This window comes from Pterocles gutturalis, unplaced genomic scaffold (assembly GCF_000699245.1).
Source record: "Pterocles gutturalis isolate BGI_N339 unplaced genomic scaffold, ASM69924v1 scaffold2884, whole genome shotgun sequence".
NCBI lineage: Eukaryota > Metazoa > Chordata > Aves > Pterocliformes > Pteroclidae > Pterocles > Pterocles gutturalis.
In genome coordinates, this window is record NW_010130332.1 from 98,609 (window position 1) to 116,151 (window position 17,543).

The 17,543-nt window shown below is 47.0% G+C and overlaps 1 protein-coding gene across 1 annotated transcript; it reads right to left on the reverse strand.

Annotated features, from left to right (window-relative positions):
* Positions 1-419: 419 nt before the first annotated feature.
* USP20 (ubiquitin specific peptidase 20) lies at positions 420-14,352 on the reverse strand. Its single transcript, XM_010080177.1, has 23 exons — positions 14,272-14,352; positions 13,826-13,879; positions 13,072-13,134; positions 12,796-12,927; positions 12,114-12,210; positions 11,856-11,925; positions 11,143-11,256; positions 10,669-10,747; positions 8,957-9,338; positions 7,823-7,960; positions 6,445-6,557; positions 5,826-5,998; positions 5,251-5,345; positions 4,672-4,705; positions 4,191-4,236; positions 3,740-3,920; positions 3,143-3,269; positions 2,859-3,028; positions 2,147-2,228; positions 1,660-1,768; positions 1,183-1,285; positions 849-920; positions 420-580 (listed from the first exon to the last, which is right to left on the reverse strand). Exons 1-23 carry the CDS (start codon positions 14,350-14,352, stop codon positions 420-422), a joined length of 2,676 nt encoding a protein of 891 aa, XP_010078479.1.
* Between the last annotated feature and the right edge of the window lie 3,191 nt (positions 14,353-17,543).

The following is a 17,543-nucleotide window of genomic DNA, read 5'->3' on the forward strand; positions in this document are numbered from 1 at the left end:
TATCTTTATACATTTGAGTTAAAAAGAAAAGTGCCAAAAGCAAAACCTGCAAAGGAGCAGACTCAGTTCACTGGGGGCAAGCGGGGAGTGCTGATTTCTTGTAAGCAAACGAAAGGGAGAGAGCTCGGGCCACACCGTGTCCCGGTGAAGTCTGGCTGCAGTCTCGCTCCCCAGCTTTACCCAGAGATCAGCTACAGAGAAGCTGCTCTTCTCCCAGTCGTGCCCAGCACCACCCCGCGATTCAAAGCCACACAAAAGGACGGTGGAGGAAACCTGCCTTCCCCAGAAGTGGTGACGGGAGCTGCACACACCTTTGAGTACCAGACAATGGAAGAGGTTTGACTCCTCGGGATTCCCCAGCCTTCTAACCCCACACCGACGTATCTGTGCCATACCTTCCCTGCCCCATCCCGCACAGATCACACCACTCGCGTCTCCGCTTCAATCTTCTGCTCCCCATGTAGGTTTTCCAGTTCTTGGACCTGGGCCACGTTCTGTCTGATGGCAATCTCTGGGCCCCCTCCATACAGTGTGCTTAAATAAATCCACGTCTCCTCCGAAATCTGCCCGTAGTCGGCACCTGAGAAGGACACAGCAGCGGTCAGATGTGCAGCCAGCAGGCGTGGCCCTGTGCAGCCCTCGGAGGAAAAGGCTGGTGCCTCACACCACGAGGACGTCCTCCTCTCCAGCCACCTCCCCCTGCTCACCCCCAGGAAGAGCGAGGCACAAGGGGTCCCTGCGGCTGCACAGTCCCGACCCCCCAAAGCCCCCACCCCAGGGACTGAAACCAGTGGCACGGTCCCCTTCGCCTTCTCGGAACGCTACCCGACAGCGAGCGCCAGCCTTACCCTGCTTCACTTGCACGTGGCCGCCGGCTTTGGTGAGGGCGATCTTGCTGTTGTCAATGGGTCCGGGTGGCTCTGGAAGAGAAGAACACGTCACAAACCATCCTGCTTCCCACATTGCCACCAATTCAGCTTATTTCCCGAGCTCGTTCTCTTGTTATTTCTGCCCTGCCCATGGGGACCTGCAGGCAGTCTGAGCGGCTGGTGTCTGAGCTCCCTTCAGCCTCAAGTCACAGCAGTGGGGTGCAGCGCTCGCGGAGGAGATGCCCCTGGGAAATGCACTTGTTTCCATGCTGCCTCTCAGCCCCACAGATTCCAGAGGTCTCCAGCTTCTTACCGTTATCCTTCCCCTTGACAAAGGCTTCCCACTCGCGGAACCACTGCATGCTGATACAGTAGATGACGCTCGGAGACTCCTCTGCCTGGAAAGCCTTGTTCAGCTGAGAGAGCAGAGGAGAGACATGCAGGAAGGGTTTAGTGACTTCTGAGATCTGGGGAGCCCCTTCTGTTAACAGTAAGGCTGCCTTGCCCTTCTTCAGAACATCCCCAGGGAATTCTAACACCTTCCTCACAACCTGCTCCTGCTCACTACAGCAGGCAGGAGACTAGGATGGTTTCAAACTTCACGTCTGCGTGCGGCCACACACGGCGTTATCGTGTTCCAGCTGCCCCTCCCCGTGCCACCAGCACTGCCAAACCCCAAGATCAATCTCCTGGTCATGCTGTTCTGGAAAACAGGGGAAGAGTTTCCCGCTGTCTGTTGTGGGTCTCTGTTTCCCACCTCTGCCCTTTGCCAGATGCCTCCCATACGAACCTTGATGAAGGTGTCGATTTCAATTCTCCTCCGTTTGGCCAGGGCTTCGATCTCCACTTGGCAAATGGAGCACACGTACAGATGGTTCACAGCAGGGCCGCCCCCGAACCTGAGCACAGGAAGAGAGGGAGGGGAATGGAGAACTGCCAGAGAACAGAAATGCTTCCCTGCTCTGAATCCTACGGAGATGGATTTTTATACTGCTACAGACGCTGGTGAAGGAGGTGCAACTGCAGCTGTTTTCTGAATGGAGAGCACTGCCTTTACTCAGCATAGTGACAGCCACAATATTGCTCAGGGACAATGCACTGCTAAAACTTTTTGGTTTAGATTAGGAAGCTCTACTAAATGCAAGTCTTTGCCAGTCCATACCGAGTACTGTGTACCTTTAAGGTGCCCTGGGAAGGGATCATGTCTTAGTCACTGCCCGAGGTATGAAACAAAAACCAAAACTCATTGGGAGGAAGAATGAAGTGGCCATATTCACCTGTTGTAGAGATATTCCCAGACATTCTGGGGCAGAATCACAACCAGGTCATCGATGTAATGGTATTTATTAGGAGGGATCCCTGTGGAGGAAAGGCAGGAGGGACAGTTAACCAGGGAACTCATTACTGCTGGGTAAGGACACAAATAAAAAAGGCAGATCTTCCTTACTGAAAACTCCCCAAATCCAGAATCTGCTTCCTCTGCTAATGGAAGACAGTCAAAAGTTCATTAATTGTGGAGGTTTCTCAATTCACAGTGTTCATTTCTAATCAAATGCTTTATTTCTGATTGGAGATTTATAAACATGAGGGCTCCCAGCACGACAGATAAAGCAGCAGAGCAGTAGGACACGGTATCGGCCCTCTTCAGTAGCCTGCGCTCCGTTCCCCAAACAAACACTGACAGGCACGCTTGCCGATAGCGTACCACAGATAAATGCTGCCTTTATCTGCCTTCTACAGGTTTGTTTTTAAAAACAAACAGAGAACTGAAAACTGTTGTTTCCCAGCACTACACATCCCTCCGGGCCTCTAAGCAGCAGGACAACGGGGTAATTGTCTCATCCCTCCCTGAGCGGGCTGGAGTTTCTGCCAAAGAAGTGGATCCTACTGCAGCGTACACTGCGTGAGGGCTACAGCTGGAGCTTTTCTTCTGCAGCACAAAGGCAAAGCTGAGATTTGCCAGCCCCAGGTCCAGCAGCACTGACTTACCTCCGTGAGAGCACAGAAAGGTGTGATTGGTGATGGGACCAGGCTCAGCAAAGGTGTTGAATTTATTGAGCCACTCTCGAGAGATGTAGAACTGGAGTAAACTGTGCTCCTTCATGCTGGCAAGGGACACGACTTTCTGCCGCTCTCGCACAGCTTCTTCACTGCTTTTGCTTAAGTAGGGAAATGAAAAGAAAATAAGCGACTCTTGAAAATGTAGTTTTCCAAAAACGTTTCCAGGTATTCTGCAGCCAGCAAGGGACTGCAGCACCCGGGGCACAGCTCACCTGTAGAACAAGACGTAGGCTTCTGCGTTCTGTACCACGGTCTCGTGGACTTCAGTGACATACTGGTCATCAAACTCGTACCACTGCCCGTTGATCACGTTCTGGCAGTAGGCTATGTAATGCCCACCTGTAACGGAGCAAACACGACACCGCTGGGATTTGGAATGCAGACAGGAGTCAGGCCTGGGATAACGTCAGCAGCACAAACAGGATTAGCTGCTGGCAGAGAACAGAGAGCCAAAACAAACACACAAAAAAGGCATAAATTCCTGTTCAGGCAAGCTTTGCGGGAGCAGGGGAGCCTGGCACTATCACCCTGATTTGCCTTCTTGGAAAGGGCTTTTCAGTGAGACTGAACATCAGGAAAGGGTTTAAGCCAGCCCAGGGTGAGGCTGAAATAGCTGCAGGGGATCTGCCAGAAGCTGCTCGGTTCACTCTTCAAAGGGCAGAGGCTGAGCAAGCCTGGGAATGGAGGGGGCAGGTATACTTCACTTCACCCCAGGAGAGGTGTTGGCTGGTCCTGAACACGCTCCTGCTTTGCTCACACTCATCCCGTTCCTGTTCACCTCTGCCTGCACTCACAGAAGAGGCACTTACTGCCTGCTGTGCCGTGGTGACAGATGACTGACAGGAGATCATAGGTGGTGATCTGGGAGACGCACTCCTTGGCTAGGAAAGGTCGCAGATCCAGCCCTTCCAAGGGGAAAGAGACGTGACTGTTGATCTTGAAGGAATACATCACCTCATGCCGGAACCGTTTCAAGTGGATGCAAAGAATCTAGAAGAGCAAGGACAGAGAACACCAAGGTGCAGTTTCACTGGGGGTATTCTGATAAAACAGCACATCTCTGTGGTCTGATCTTTGGAAGAGTTCTTCGCCTGTTAGTCATGAATCTTGATGGCTCATCAGCTTAGAATGGGGAAGTCGCTTCTGGTCAAGATACGAGACTGTCCCCAAAACAAACTGCTATTTCTGTCCCACCTCTAGCCTCCTGACCTCCTCAGTGGCTGCTAAAAGAAAACTAGGAAACAAAGTGCTTCTACTCACCTCTGGTAGCCGGAGGACTTTGCAGTACTTTACTCCATTCCGCAGTCTGAGGGATGAAAAGAAACTAGCCGTGAGAAATCTCTAAAGCAAAGGGATGCTGAAAGCAAGGCTGAGTCTTGCTCACTTTGAAATCCAGGACAAATCCTGAATTCCAGCAGCAAAAAAATTCAAGCTCTTTCCCAAATGAGGCATGGCACGAGCAGTGCCTCTTCTTTCTAATACAGTAGCTCCATTACTACAAGCTACATCCCTGTTCATATCCAAAGATATGAATGCATCATCCCTTTCTTTTCCCTCAAAGCCAGCACTTTTCCTGTGTGCAGCCAGTGACATCGCAAGACCAGAACTCTAGAATAAGGCAGGGCAGAGTTTACCTGCCACTCAGCAACGGCCAGGCTGAGGCCATAGCAAAACGTCTGACAGCAGTACAGAGAAATAAAAGTTTGAGAAATACAACACGATACACATAATGCAAACTTACTTTTTACACCGTTCACAACTGTACATGTTGTCCCCTGCAGAGAAAGAGAAGAAAGCCGCTATGCAGTTACTCAGACACGGCTACATTTCCATCCAGTGCAGAGAAACCAAGTGAAGCAAACTCTTGGGGAAACCAGGGTGAGAAAAGATCAAACCAAACACTTCTCTCAATAAGTGCAGGCAACAAGAGAATGCAGACAACTAGCAGAACAGTATGGAATTGACAACCAACACCAGTGAACACAGCAAATTGTTTGAGTCCTCTAGAGCTTAAGGAGTTGATGGAGAGAGTGAAGAAATTAAGGCACCTGAGGAGCCACAGCACTGACAACCAACCAACAGCTATGTCTGCTCCTTGCTGAGGACACTCTCACCCGCATTTCCCACCCCTGAGCAGGTGGAAAAACTCACTTCTGCTCAGAGATGCTGAACTGACAGCTTTTGGTACTGCCAGTCTCTAAGTGAAATACTGAGGCAGGATTTCCAGGAGATTTAATCCGCCTCCAAAACGCATGTGAAATACTCCTCCATGCGGTTTTCCTTGGTTTGTGCTGTCAGACCCCCCCTGAAGATAACTTACCCTTCAACTCATCTGCTGCAAAAAAGGCAGCAAGGCAATCCTCCAGTGTCACAACAGGACCCCAAAACCAGCTAGGGATACAGGACACCACAAATCTGCAGAAAAGAGGGGATTAAGAGAAAGAATTATACATAAAATAGCTGGATGCTCTGGCATACAAAACCCCAAATGGATGATGGGTTTCCTTCTAGCTGTAAGTCCTAAGCTCATCACACATCCCAGGGGAGCAGGGAAAGAATGATTTCTCTCAGTTAATGTTCCCACTGTGATTGCTCCAACTGGAAATTATTGGGAAAACTGCACCAGAAGTTAATTTTCTCTGGAGGGCAAGACTGAGCTAAAGGCAGAAGTAAGTGAGGGATTACAGCTGCACAAGAGATCTCCAGCTGTGTGACTGAACAAGAGAAACAGCAGCAACTGGTTTACATGAAAAGCCTCAAAGACCTGTGACCTGTGTGGCCCAGGAATGGTTACGCTTGACATTCTGCTGTAAACAGCACTGGCTAGGGACAGCTGCCTTCCAGCACTGCAGGGCAAACCCCAGAAAAAAAAGAGGTCCTGCACAGGAAACGCACCTCCGGATATACTCCATGATGAAAGCAATCCAGCCTTGTGAGGCGTAGTTGTCCCCACATGCCCCGGTCTTAGCTGGCACGTTTTGGTAGATGGCAGAGTGCAGCTTGGCCAAGTCCTCCTTCCCTGGGATTGGGAGTGACAGGTCCTGGAACGTCTCCACTGTCGTAGAAACCTGGAAATATCCAAGAGGAAGAGGTTTGTCTTTCCTGGGCATGTCATGGAGCTGGGACCTGACCTTCATCACCTTTTATCGCTGCTTGAATTTTTTTTCTAGGCTAGAAACCTGAGCTGCCACTAAGAGCAACTCGCTCTGGCAAACTATTCTTCACTGCTGTCAGCAGGATGACTTCTGTCATGGTTTTTGTAGCACTGGAATCAGTTTTCTAATGTAAATGTGATATTGGTAGGCCAGCTCAGTAACACAGAATATGCAAACAGACCCTTACAGAGAAATACAACTTCTTGGCATGGCAGGTTTCTCACACCTCCCCCAGCATCCACTTATCCTCATTTTTGCAGGGCTACTGCATCCCATAGCATCTGGAAACAGGAGCACCACTTCCTAAGAAGAGATCTAGAAGACCCTGCTCATCAATGGACAGCCACCAGATAACTCACTCTGTCACAGGTGAGGCACTGCACCAGGCTGAGAATGGAGCCATCGAAGATGTCAGAAATCACACTGCGATAACGAAGTTCTTTCTTCTTTTTCCCAGAAGCCTGCATCTGGGCTGAAACACAGACAAGGAAGACCCATCATGTAGCAACTCCTTACCAGTTTTCTGTCTCAGTAGAGTCACGCAGCCTCACAAGAACACAGGACAAGTGCTATCCTGCATGTTCAGATGCCACTTACATGCCAGTGACCGTGGAGCCCGTTGTAAGCTGACATGAAGAACGCTGCTGCTTCGCGTGGTACAAGAAAGGGGGAGGCAGCCAACTGAACCAACACGAACGTGCCAGCTCTCAGCAGGCAGAAATTGCCTTACTGGAAATCCTGTTTCCATCCTCTTACTACATGTTTAGAAGTCTAGCCTGCCACAGAGAGTCCCTGCTTTTCTGAAGTCTTGCAACATTTTGCTCTAAGCTTTACACTTCCTCTCCCCCCTCACCTGACCATGTAATTTGTCCTTTTTTTTTTCCCCTCTGACATGTACCATGTGTTCCCCAGGTGTCTTGCACTGGAGAGGACTTTCCACAGCAGGGACTGGCCAAACACACAGTTTTGTTTAATAACAAACCCTCTTCCCCACGCACACGTGCAGGGAGACAAGAGTGCTTTTTATCCGGCCAGAACATCTGTGGCTGTGCTGACCTCAGCCAAGGGGCTGGGACGCAGCTGAGGACAGAATGCCATCACTGAACAGCTGTGGGGACAGTGGTACAAGTACATGCCATTGTGCTCGCAGACTATGCAATGCCGAGGGATTGAAATTTGCAGTTTGCTTGGGATGAAGACACTAGTTTGATAACAAGAGAAGCCAGGCTCCACTCTGAAGCCTAGCACTGCTCCCAGCACTGGACTGACATCTGCAGCCGTAATTCTGTTATTGTGAGCCTGAGATGTCTAAGAGGCAGGAAGCTCTCTCTCAGTAACATCATTTTACAGTTCTTTGGCCCACATGAAATTCAAGTCTGGCAGACAAATGTTTACACATCTCCACGCTCCCCTAAAGGGACAGAGCTTGTGCCTGGGACTTCATAGCCATTTTATTAATAACAAACACAGCATGCAGATGCAGACATGGAAATCATTTCAGGCTCCAATATAAGAGTGTACTAGAGCATCTGTTGTGCCCAGAGCTTGACTTTCCCTGCAGGTTTGCTGTAGCCTTTGCCTAGTGCTATTTTAGAAAGCACTGATGTCCAGGGGAATGAGCACTTCTTATAGCTGTTAATCAAGAATCATGATGGGTTCCTTCTCTCCTCTGTAAATGAACTCCTCCTCCCCTACACGCTCCCTCCTTTGCTCCCCAGCACACACCCCATGCATCACCTTTCTTGAGTACGTAGGAAGGTCCAAGCCTGGCAGGACTGGAACGAGGAGGGCTGCTGGAGAGCTTGGAGTGCACTTCATGATGGACGGGACTGCAGGGGCGTGAGGAGCAGCGCACGTAGGCATCGTTGTCAGGTTCTGTTTGGGAAAATGGGGAGGGAGAAGAGCACTGGTGAAAACCCCAGTTATGAAAGGCAACCCTGGGGCACCCAGTGTCAGCCCAGCTCTATGTTCCAGCACAGAATCTTTCCTAAGATGAAGAGTTCAGTGTCTGTTAACTGTCCTGTGTGCACAGGCTGGCAGATACAGCTCCTCAGTGCACGGGTAAGAGCGCACACAGAGCTATACGGAACAGCTAATAATTACGTATTAAAAAAAAACCAAAACAACCTGCTATTTTTTCACACTTATGACTAATTAGGTTTTGCAGCTTGCTCCTGTATCCCCAATCCACACAAACAGCATTGCTGTCTCTAGTGCCAGCTGGCAGAGTAAGACTCTTATATAAAGAAGCATTGAAAGATCGGATATGTTCAGTTTGGGGTGACGCCACACCTACATCTTAACTGCTGCTCTTTTCTTTTCCCTAAGACACAGAAATGCACAAACACTGCCCCTCTCTCTCCTCTCCACAAAGCCCATACTCCAACATTAACAAATAGCTTTTTCCACACCTTTTCCACAGCTAATATTTCCCCAGGCCAACCTATCAGATAAAGCAATGTACACAGACAAACCCTTTTTCTTCAATTAGGAAAAGGCATCAATGCAGTGTTTGCGGGTTTGGCAGAGGCAGCTATCGCTGCCTTCCGGACATAGTCTTTACTCAGCTCTGCAGCACTTTAGCCCAGCTAAGCACCTCTCTGGCTCACGTATTACATTTTCTTACAGCAGCAATTGTGCACAAAGGCAGAGCTACTGCCAGGGACACAGAGGAAAATCTTGGATGCCGAATGTCTTGAAGCCCATAGAAGGAACAGTCACGGTATGTGGTGTTTGACACTGCCCTACAACACTGCCCCTGTGCAGGACGATAACGTCTTCTCACAACTAACACGACTGAAGGATGTATACCTGGTGTCCTACACGGGCTGGCAGGACAGGGAGCTGGGAGCATCTCGGGTGAGGCTCTACCATCAACTGGCATCATGGTAGTATCGACATCCGCGTCCTCATCCACCTGCTCCGAGTTGCTGCGCCGATGGCCACAGGAGAACTTTCTGTCCTTCATCCTCTCTTTCTCGGAAATCCCTCTCCCTGCTTCATCCTGGATCAACAACTCTGTCTCTGACAGGGAGCTGCTGCCCATGCCCACCGTGGTCCGGCTCTGACCATCACCTTCACCCCTGTCACTGCTCGAGTCACAGGAGAGGAACTCATCCTCCGAAGGGCTTCGGTCACCCTCTCGCTTGTCATCCTGGTCACTGGTATCCAAATCCCTCGTCTCTGCAACAATGGGTTCCTTCAGTTCTTCGTGAAGCTGATCCATCAGGCACCGCAGGAACTCCTGAGTATCCTGGAGACCAGGAGGAATTCCGTTTTAGTATCCATCCAGAAACGGGGCAAATGAGAGGGGCAAAAGAGGAGATGGCTCCATTCACAGCCTCTTTCAAAGCTGCCCAGGAAGGTTAGCAGCACAAGCAGGTGCTACTAAAGCAGAAAGAGTACTGTGGTGATGGAATAAGAAGCCTGTCTGCTACATCAATGTTTTTAACTCCTAAATGATAAAAGGCCCAATTTTTATCTGAACATCTTCAGCTGAAAGACACTGAAAAGCCAGACAGCAGCTGTAGCACGTAAACCATGATCTTATTTATCAGAGGTTTACCCCTGATAAGAGGCAAGAGACAAAGAGAAACCTAATGAAGACAGCAGGCCACAGAGAATAAACTCTTACCCATAAAACAAATTTCATGAACATTCTGCTCATGGCAATCTCCCTCTTAAATAGGGCAGATTAAAATCTTTAATAAATAGGGAATGGAACCAGAAACCAAAGACTATACAGTCTAGGTGCAAGCTCCTATATTCATAATACATAGTGAAAGAGCTGATACATTGGCTTCAAAGGACCTGCTGGAAAGCAACTTGGTATTTTGACAGCTCCAGAAAGTTAATCATGATGTTTCTGTTATTGTATGTAAGTTTGGCTTTTAGCCTGCCCTGTCTTCCTTTCAACTTTATCTCTTTACAGCTGAGTGTTTTCCAATCCAACGTACTTCACATCAAAGATAAATATAGAAGTTCTTTCATTAATCATTATTTTATCCTCTGTTTTGACTTCCCGTCAGTATCACAGCTTAGATGTACTGTCACTTCTCTTGTAGATTTTCTAATCATAGTTAGCTGTTTACATTTTATTCTAAAGGAAAAGCACGAGAGATACGCTGATGAAAACTTCAAAGAAAAAAAAAAGGATATCTTTAAATAAGATGTAGTTTGCTGTAATTTCCCAGAAAAAAGAATATAGAACATTCATATCTTTAACTTTTTAGTATCTATTATCCAGGTTTCTCAGCTCTGACATGAATAAATACCTCACTTTCATATAGCATGTATCAATAGATCTCAAAGCCCTTTATAAAGGAGCTGGCCATCATAATTTCAGAGGTGAGAAAGCTGACACAAGAAAACACACTGATGTGGTACCAGCAAGCCAGAGGCAGAGCCTCAAAGAGAACTCAGGTCTCCTAAATCCCAGCCAAGTGCTCTATCGGATCACTAATACTGATACAAAATGGGCATGACCCCTGAGCTCAAGCTCTTCCTTCTGATCACAAGCACCAATGCTGCAGGAAGAATTCCACCATCTTCGCAATAAGAGCATATTTTTGTTGAGGCCCCACCTGCTGTGCATAGCCTCGGAACATGGGGTTGACGAGTTTAATTCCATGGGATAGACTGCTTGGAACAACGTAACTCGGGCTGTTTAGATATGGAAATAAAAAAAAAAAAAAAAGTTAGTTTGCTTATCAGGCCTGGAGCCAGTTTGTCTAATAAGCCATAGAGCAGGGTGTGGTAACTAGTTAAAGAGGAAAAAAGATAATTATGCACCTGCAAAGCCTGGGCATACAGCTCTCTATTAGCTGGATGCCATGCAAATTAAGAGACAGAAAAAATCTCACAGTCATTTCAGTCTGTCCTTCCAGAGAGAATCGTCTCTAGAGGGAATCCTTGCATACCCACCCACGCAGGGTAACTGACTGCCTTACACAATGCATTTATTCCCAACAATCAAACACCCTCTTCGCTGGTGCTAGACTTCAGAACTAACAGAAGCATGAAACCTGTCCAGGTTAGATGAGGAAGTGACCACTCACCGTTTCTTATGCCAAACCTCAGACACCAATTTCTGGTAACTTTTGCACAGCGCTGGTTTCTTATCTGTACGGACCAGTCCGCCACACTCCAGAAAAAACTGTGTGAGAGGTGGGCTACAAGAAAAAAAGAGAAGAATTCAGTGCATAGAAATTTCTCCTCTGCTTCTGTTTAGAGGTTTATCAAAACTTCAGTACATGCCTTTTCAAAAGCATGCTTAAGATACTGTTTTTAAATCGAGGGAAGAGTGATTCCAGATGCAGACTTGACTCCTAACTTGAAACAAATGAGAAAGGCTGATCTGAATCTGTTCCCAGTACAGAGAAGAGATTCTGGAATTTGTTCTTAGCAGGATGGCTAGAGAATATTTCAGGATATGGGTTGTTAGAATAATATCACTGGGGAGAATAAAGAGATGTGACATGCCTTCTCATGCGATAAGGACATTTCTGTTGCAGTAGAAATGACGAATTTTTACTTCCAGCGCTCACCTAAACCTGAGTCTTCTATGTAGCCACAAGCTGGCTATTCACTCAGTTTCCTACTGTAAAACTTCTGTTGCCCTAAACAAACACTGAATTTTCCTATTCCTTTTTCTGCACCTAGCCTGGCTGATTTCTCTTTGCGTGACTCATGAAGGTCTCAGACCAGAGGCGCCACTTTTGATATTTAGTGCAGTCTAGTAAAGACTTGACTGAAAGGCCCTAATGCCTACCAGTTAGAGAGAGCCTGAAGTGCTGCATTCATGTAGCAGGAGTTCCCAAGATTTTTCATTCCAGTAAGGCCTAAAGCACAAACAAGAGAGGCATGAAACACTTTCCAGAAGTGCTGCTTTCTAAATTCCTCCCCAAAAGAGAGGATTCAGCCCTTTCTAGGCAGGCTCCACACTCTGCTCCTAGGAACCTCTCAGTGCAGGTCCTGCAGATTGCAGAGTTACCCCGACAGCCCTTTCATCAACTCCATGCCGAGTTACCTCTTGGTTTCAAATCGTCATCTTCTGATTCAGATTCGCCTTCATCAGCCACTGCAATTGGGACAGCTTTCAAAGGGTGAGCAGGCAATGGAGAATCCTAGATTAAAGACAGAGAAATAAGCATCGGTGAGAGGCCTGCTTTAAAATATGAGTTATGAGAGGTATTATCTTACACATAAATCAAGACAGCCTTTAAAAAAAAGCACTCTGGAGAGAGAAGAACCAGTCGCACTGTCTACCCTTCTCACTAATGCAAGGAGGGAGTGGAACTAGTGCCATTACTGCTTCCAGCACACACGATAAGAGAGGCACCAGGAATATGCAGCAGTGTCCAGTATGTGTTACTGGTCTGACAGACAAAATTTCCATGGGCCATGCACTGAAAATGAAGATGTGACAGCTGTTGTGGTTCCTCCCAGAAACAGATGCCCCGTGGAAGAGGCTAGGAAAGGTTAAAAATAAAGTCAGAATGGATGTTCAAGTCATCTGGAAGTCTTCCTGCTGGGAGATCATGTAACCCAAGGTTATTGGTCCTATGGCTGCAGGTAGCCACTTCCAGTGAAAGAGTTCCCATCACAACAAAAGCCTGGACAGTAGTGGAAACCTCTCAGCTGATTTTGCACAGGTGAAAAAAAAAACCCTGCCAAGCACTCAACCCTGCCAGGCTGTGCCACAGACCCACCGGTTCAGTGAACTTTACTGGAGGTGCCTGCGTGTGCGTTGCCAGACGCTGGTCCAAGAACACCTCCTTTTCACAAGCGTAACACCAGATGCGGAAAGTGGTCAGATTCACCGTCAGGTTGTGCTTTTTGGCCTAAAAATTAAAAGGTGAAATAATGAATATCATTTGACAGCTGGCTCAAGTTGGAACACTGGGCTACCAGAACAGGGTAGAGAAGGATTAGGTAATGGGAAAAATCCAACTCTGTCTTAAGATGGACAACAGAGAAAAGCTCACCTGTGCATGAAGTGTGCTGTGGTCAGCAAAGGACTCCCCACAACCAACATAAGGACAACCAATCTAGTGAGAGAAAAGAGCAGAAATACAATGGCACATCAAATTAGACCCCTCACAAAACTGTCTGCAACTCCAGTCCCACCAGCAGCTGCAACTTCAGAACTGATATTGCCAGTTTTCTAACTTGCTTTTTATTCAGGACCTAGAATAAGATGGAAAATTGGAATTGTTTGATTTAAGGAAGGAAACCTGGAACCAGGTTTGCACCCATGTAAAGGCTCCATTCCAAGGAACCTGCTCCAATGGACAGCTCGTTTGAGCAGTCCCAAAACATCAGGGCATTCCAGTGCAAAAACAAACGGCCCCTGCCCGCCCGCACGCCCCATGTCATTCCTTCCCACCTCACTGCCCTGAGCAACATCTTCTGAGGTCTCACACTTGCAGCCTCCCTTCAGAGTTGCAGCAGAGGCAGGACCCAGCACCAGTCAGTGCTGGGCATTTTGTTCATTCCTATGGGGACTACCGGTGGGCAATCACCTATGAGGAGTGAACTATTACATCTTGGCATATTCTGACAGCGTTAGCCTTTAATGTAGGGAGTCTTCTTCCTTGGAATCCATCAAAAAAGGATGGATAGTTCTACTGTGAACCCCCTTTTTGCTTACCACTCTTTTTTTTTTCAGTACAATATTTTCTTTTTTTTTTTAAATGAAGTCCCACCATATCATGCACACAAATAGCAAGCCATTTTTACCTGAAGACAAGCCCAGAGATTTGGTCCCACAGCTCCACAAGACTGGCAAGTTCCCTGCATATTCATGATAAAAGAAGGTTTGTTTGCTTGTTTGTTTTTTAAGTAACCTAGTCCTTCAAGAGTGGGAAACTTCTCTACAAGACAGGCTTTGCCAACCTGCAGCTCACAGTATTTCATTTCTTAATATCACAGTCCCAATTAAATATACACTTTGCAGCGTTTTAGTTAAGTGACACATAAGAAAGGATAAAATGGCAGGGAAAAACAGATCAGATGGGGTTGACAAAGGCTTAATTTATAGGACACGTACAAGGTACATCAGCATTGGAAGAAGAGTTTCTGCCTCTCCTCTACGGAGATATGCAGCATTTTTTTCAAAAAGCAAACATGCAAAGCCATGCACAATAGCTAAAAGGGAAAGGACTGACAACCAGAACATGCTGTACCTTGGATTTGAGCAGCAGATCATCCCTGGTCACCTCTCCTATGGAATCCAGGTGAGGACAGATGTCTCTTGTGTCCCCCATTTTCACCAACGCTCACCTGCAGCGGGGTGCTTTCCTAGGACAAGAAAGGATTGTTCCTTTCAGCTACATGTCAGATTTGCTCTCACAGATTGTAAGAAGGTAAATTTGCATGTTTTGTATGTTAAGGATTACAATATCCATCTTCAGGGTTCAAAGAGATCAAAACAATCCTAAATGTGGAGCCAGTGATATTGGCGAGCACAGCTCTGACCCACTGGTGAGTGGTTGCTCTGTGGTATTGTGTGTAAGCGAGCAAGGCAGCGGGGAGGAGAAGGAAACGCACAAATACAGCTAATCATCTGCACAATGAGGAATGTGCGGTCGGAAACGTAGGGGGGTGCTCAGTACGCAGCCATAGCTTCAGCAGCACAGCTGCCAAAGGTTTCAGGTATGGGGATGGACTTGCTGTAGCCTCTAAATGAAAACAGCGCTACAGTGACCTACTAACCACCCTCGTCTTTAACTCCCAGACTGGATCACAGAGCATTTCTGAATGATGCAAGGTCTATGGCAATACATAAAAACTCCCATTAACTCATACACAACGTAACCGGTCTTGTATAGCATGCATGCTCTGTACTCCATGACCCTTACCTGATAAGCTAGGCTTTCCCCCCCTGAAATTGGGAGTTCTGTGCTAGCTCAGCAGGTGGGGTGGGAAAACAAACGTGGTGATCTGAACTGGCTTCCTCTTGCCAAACACCACGCATGGAAAGATACAAATCTAATTAGCTTGTTTGCATGCAACTTAGATTAAAAGTGAAAGGGTGCTGCAGCCCAAGACACAATGGTGTCCAGGGGCTTCACGCTACCCATCTGATCTGAACTGATCTGAATGAAGCTGGGCAGGAGGGAATTGGACTTTCAATGATCTGTGACACAGATAACCAGCCTTCAGCCTCTGAGATTTTCATAGATTTTTAACAATATGAGCCACCTAACTCCTAAAGACTGTACAGAATGTAACAACACACTGTTCCACCCAGCTCGAGTACTGAGGATGTCACAGGTGCATGCTTATGAGCACAAAAAACACTTTCATGGAGGCCCATGGGTATATGAAGGACTTTAAACGTGTCAGTAACATGCTGGTACAAAAAAGAGAGATGAGAACAGTTTGTGTTTCTTAAGCATAGTTTACGTAACCTCACTTGTCACTGTCAAAGAAAAAAAGAAGACAAGTGATACTAACAACACAGATCAGGATCCAAAATATTACTACTGGCTGGAAATGAAGCAGCTAGGAAAAGCCCACATCATTATAAAAAAGAAGTGGAAAATTCTGATGAACTTAATGACTCCAGCAGCATGGTTGCTACACTCTGTTCTTTTCACATTTTGAGGACATCTGAAAGAACTTCCAGTGTTATCTGGCCTGTATCACTGACAGTGGGGAGAAAAGAAAAAAAAAAAAAAAGGATAAACGAATAAGCCGTATCAGCAACACTTATGGGAGCTGAAAAGCTTGCCCAGCACCTTGCTTTGGCAGAAGACAAACCTCAAGGATAATTTTATAACAATGTTTATCCAGCAGTCTTTGGAACTGAATAAACTGAACTGGAGGAGCAAAGCAAAACTGGAGGGGAAGGGATCGTATTTGCATGCCAGAAAACACAGCAGTGGTTGTAACCAGGATCTCAGTATCCTGTGAAGAGATGTTTTAACAAACAACGGAGCAATTTCATGCAGCTTCACAGAAAAGCAAAACAGTATCATGTACCATATGCTGATTTAAAAGACAAGTGACGAGAGAGCAGTATCTTTGACTAACACATAAAACTGGGACATCAGGCCCTTCATCAAAACCGACCCCTTTTCCCAAATGCATGAGCTGGTCCAATTTAAAAAAAAAAAAAAAAGTATCAGTGCCACATTTGCTATTTCACCTGACTTGATTTCTTATCCCTTTCCCATAAAACCCAATAAACAAAATATTGTTTCAAAATTAATTCCACGCCCCTTAATCTTCACCAGCTTAAGCTATCTGGGAACCGTTTTTGGAGCACACTACGTTAATCACAGTCTTGTGGACGTGGATGGTTTTAGCACATTCTGTGGGACCGCCCCTCCACTCAAAATTAAAACCATGCCTTTAAACTTTCCCGCACTGGGACGCCGATCCTCCCACCTAAGGCTTCCCTTTTTGAACAAACCAGGGAAAACCTCCTTTTCACCTCTCAGCCCTGTCTGAACGCATCAGAGAAGGTTCAAGTCGTGCCTGTTCAGAAGGAAGTATTCAATCCCTGCAGTCCCACGACTCTGCCCTAAAAGCTTTAGCTGGCACACACAGCTCTCAAACGCTCAGGAAACCAGGAATTTAATAGAAGCACTGCCAGAAAGCTTAACTGTGCTTGTCAAAATGCACTGTGTATGATGGGAAAAGAAGTTACGTTAACACAGGTCCTTCAGCCTGTCTTTCTCAAGCACCACTGTGGAGGAACAGTTCATGAACATGTCAGAACAATTCCACGGCAACTGCAACCGACTTTCAGTTGCTTAAATTGCTGCCAAAACCCAGTGTCTCTGCCATCTACAGTAACATATTTCTCGAGGTTTTGCTTTTGTTTAAAACAACTGTGTGGTCTTGTACCAAAGCTAGAGCCAACTGTCAGGAATTTTTGACACATGCAGATCGACGGTCTGGAGAGTAACTGTGCAAATAAAGGAAACAGCACTGTTCATCCACAAAACAACTGCCAGGTCTGCTCACTCATCTTGCATCACCTACCAAGATAAAGGAGTGTCTGCGGTTGTTCTTAGCAACATTTTCTACTTGAGATACTGAAGAAAAAAATATTTATTGAGAAGGAAGAACCAGAAACTAGGTGCTTCTGACTCTTAGGTTGACGTTTCCACCGCATCACGTACTGGAAAGCTGGGTGTTGTATGTGGAACAGGCAAAGCAGAGCAGGTATTTAACACAGATTTCTTACAGGAGGTCACAACACAACGGCACACCTAGAGATTCAGCTTTTAAGAAAAAAACCACCTTCAGGAACCCCCCCATCCCACCCCGCTGTCACTCCTCCAGCACAGCAGACCCCCAAAATACAACTCCTTACCGACGCTACAGCTGTCAAGCACGAGTTAAGTTTCATATAAAAACCCCCGCACGCCGCTGGATTCGTGTGGGACGACCCACCGGCAGAGCCACCGGGTCCCACTGCGGGGGTGGCGAGGGTGCAGAGGCC

Excerpts from the sequence above, each read along its gene's own strand:
- USP20 (XM_010080177.1), bottom strand. The coding sequence starts at position 14,352 with ATGGGGGACACAAGAGACATCTGTCCTCACCTGGATTCCATAGGAGAG. Across the intron at positions 2,229-2,858 it reads CTTTCTGTGCTCTCACGGAG|GGATCCCTCCTAATAAATAC; the intron begins GTAAGTCAGTGC and ends TTTCCTCCACAG. Across the intron at positions 921-1,182 it reads TGTCAAGGGGAAGGATAACG|AGCCACCCGGACCCATTGAC; the intron begins GTAAGAAGCTGG and ends CTTCTCTTCCAG.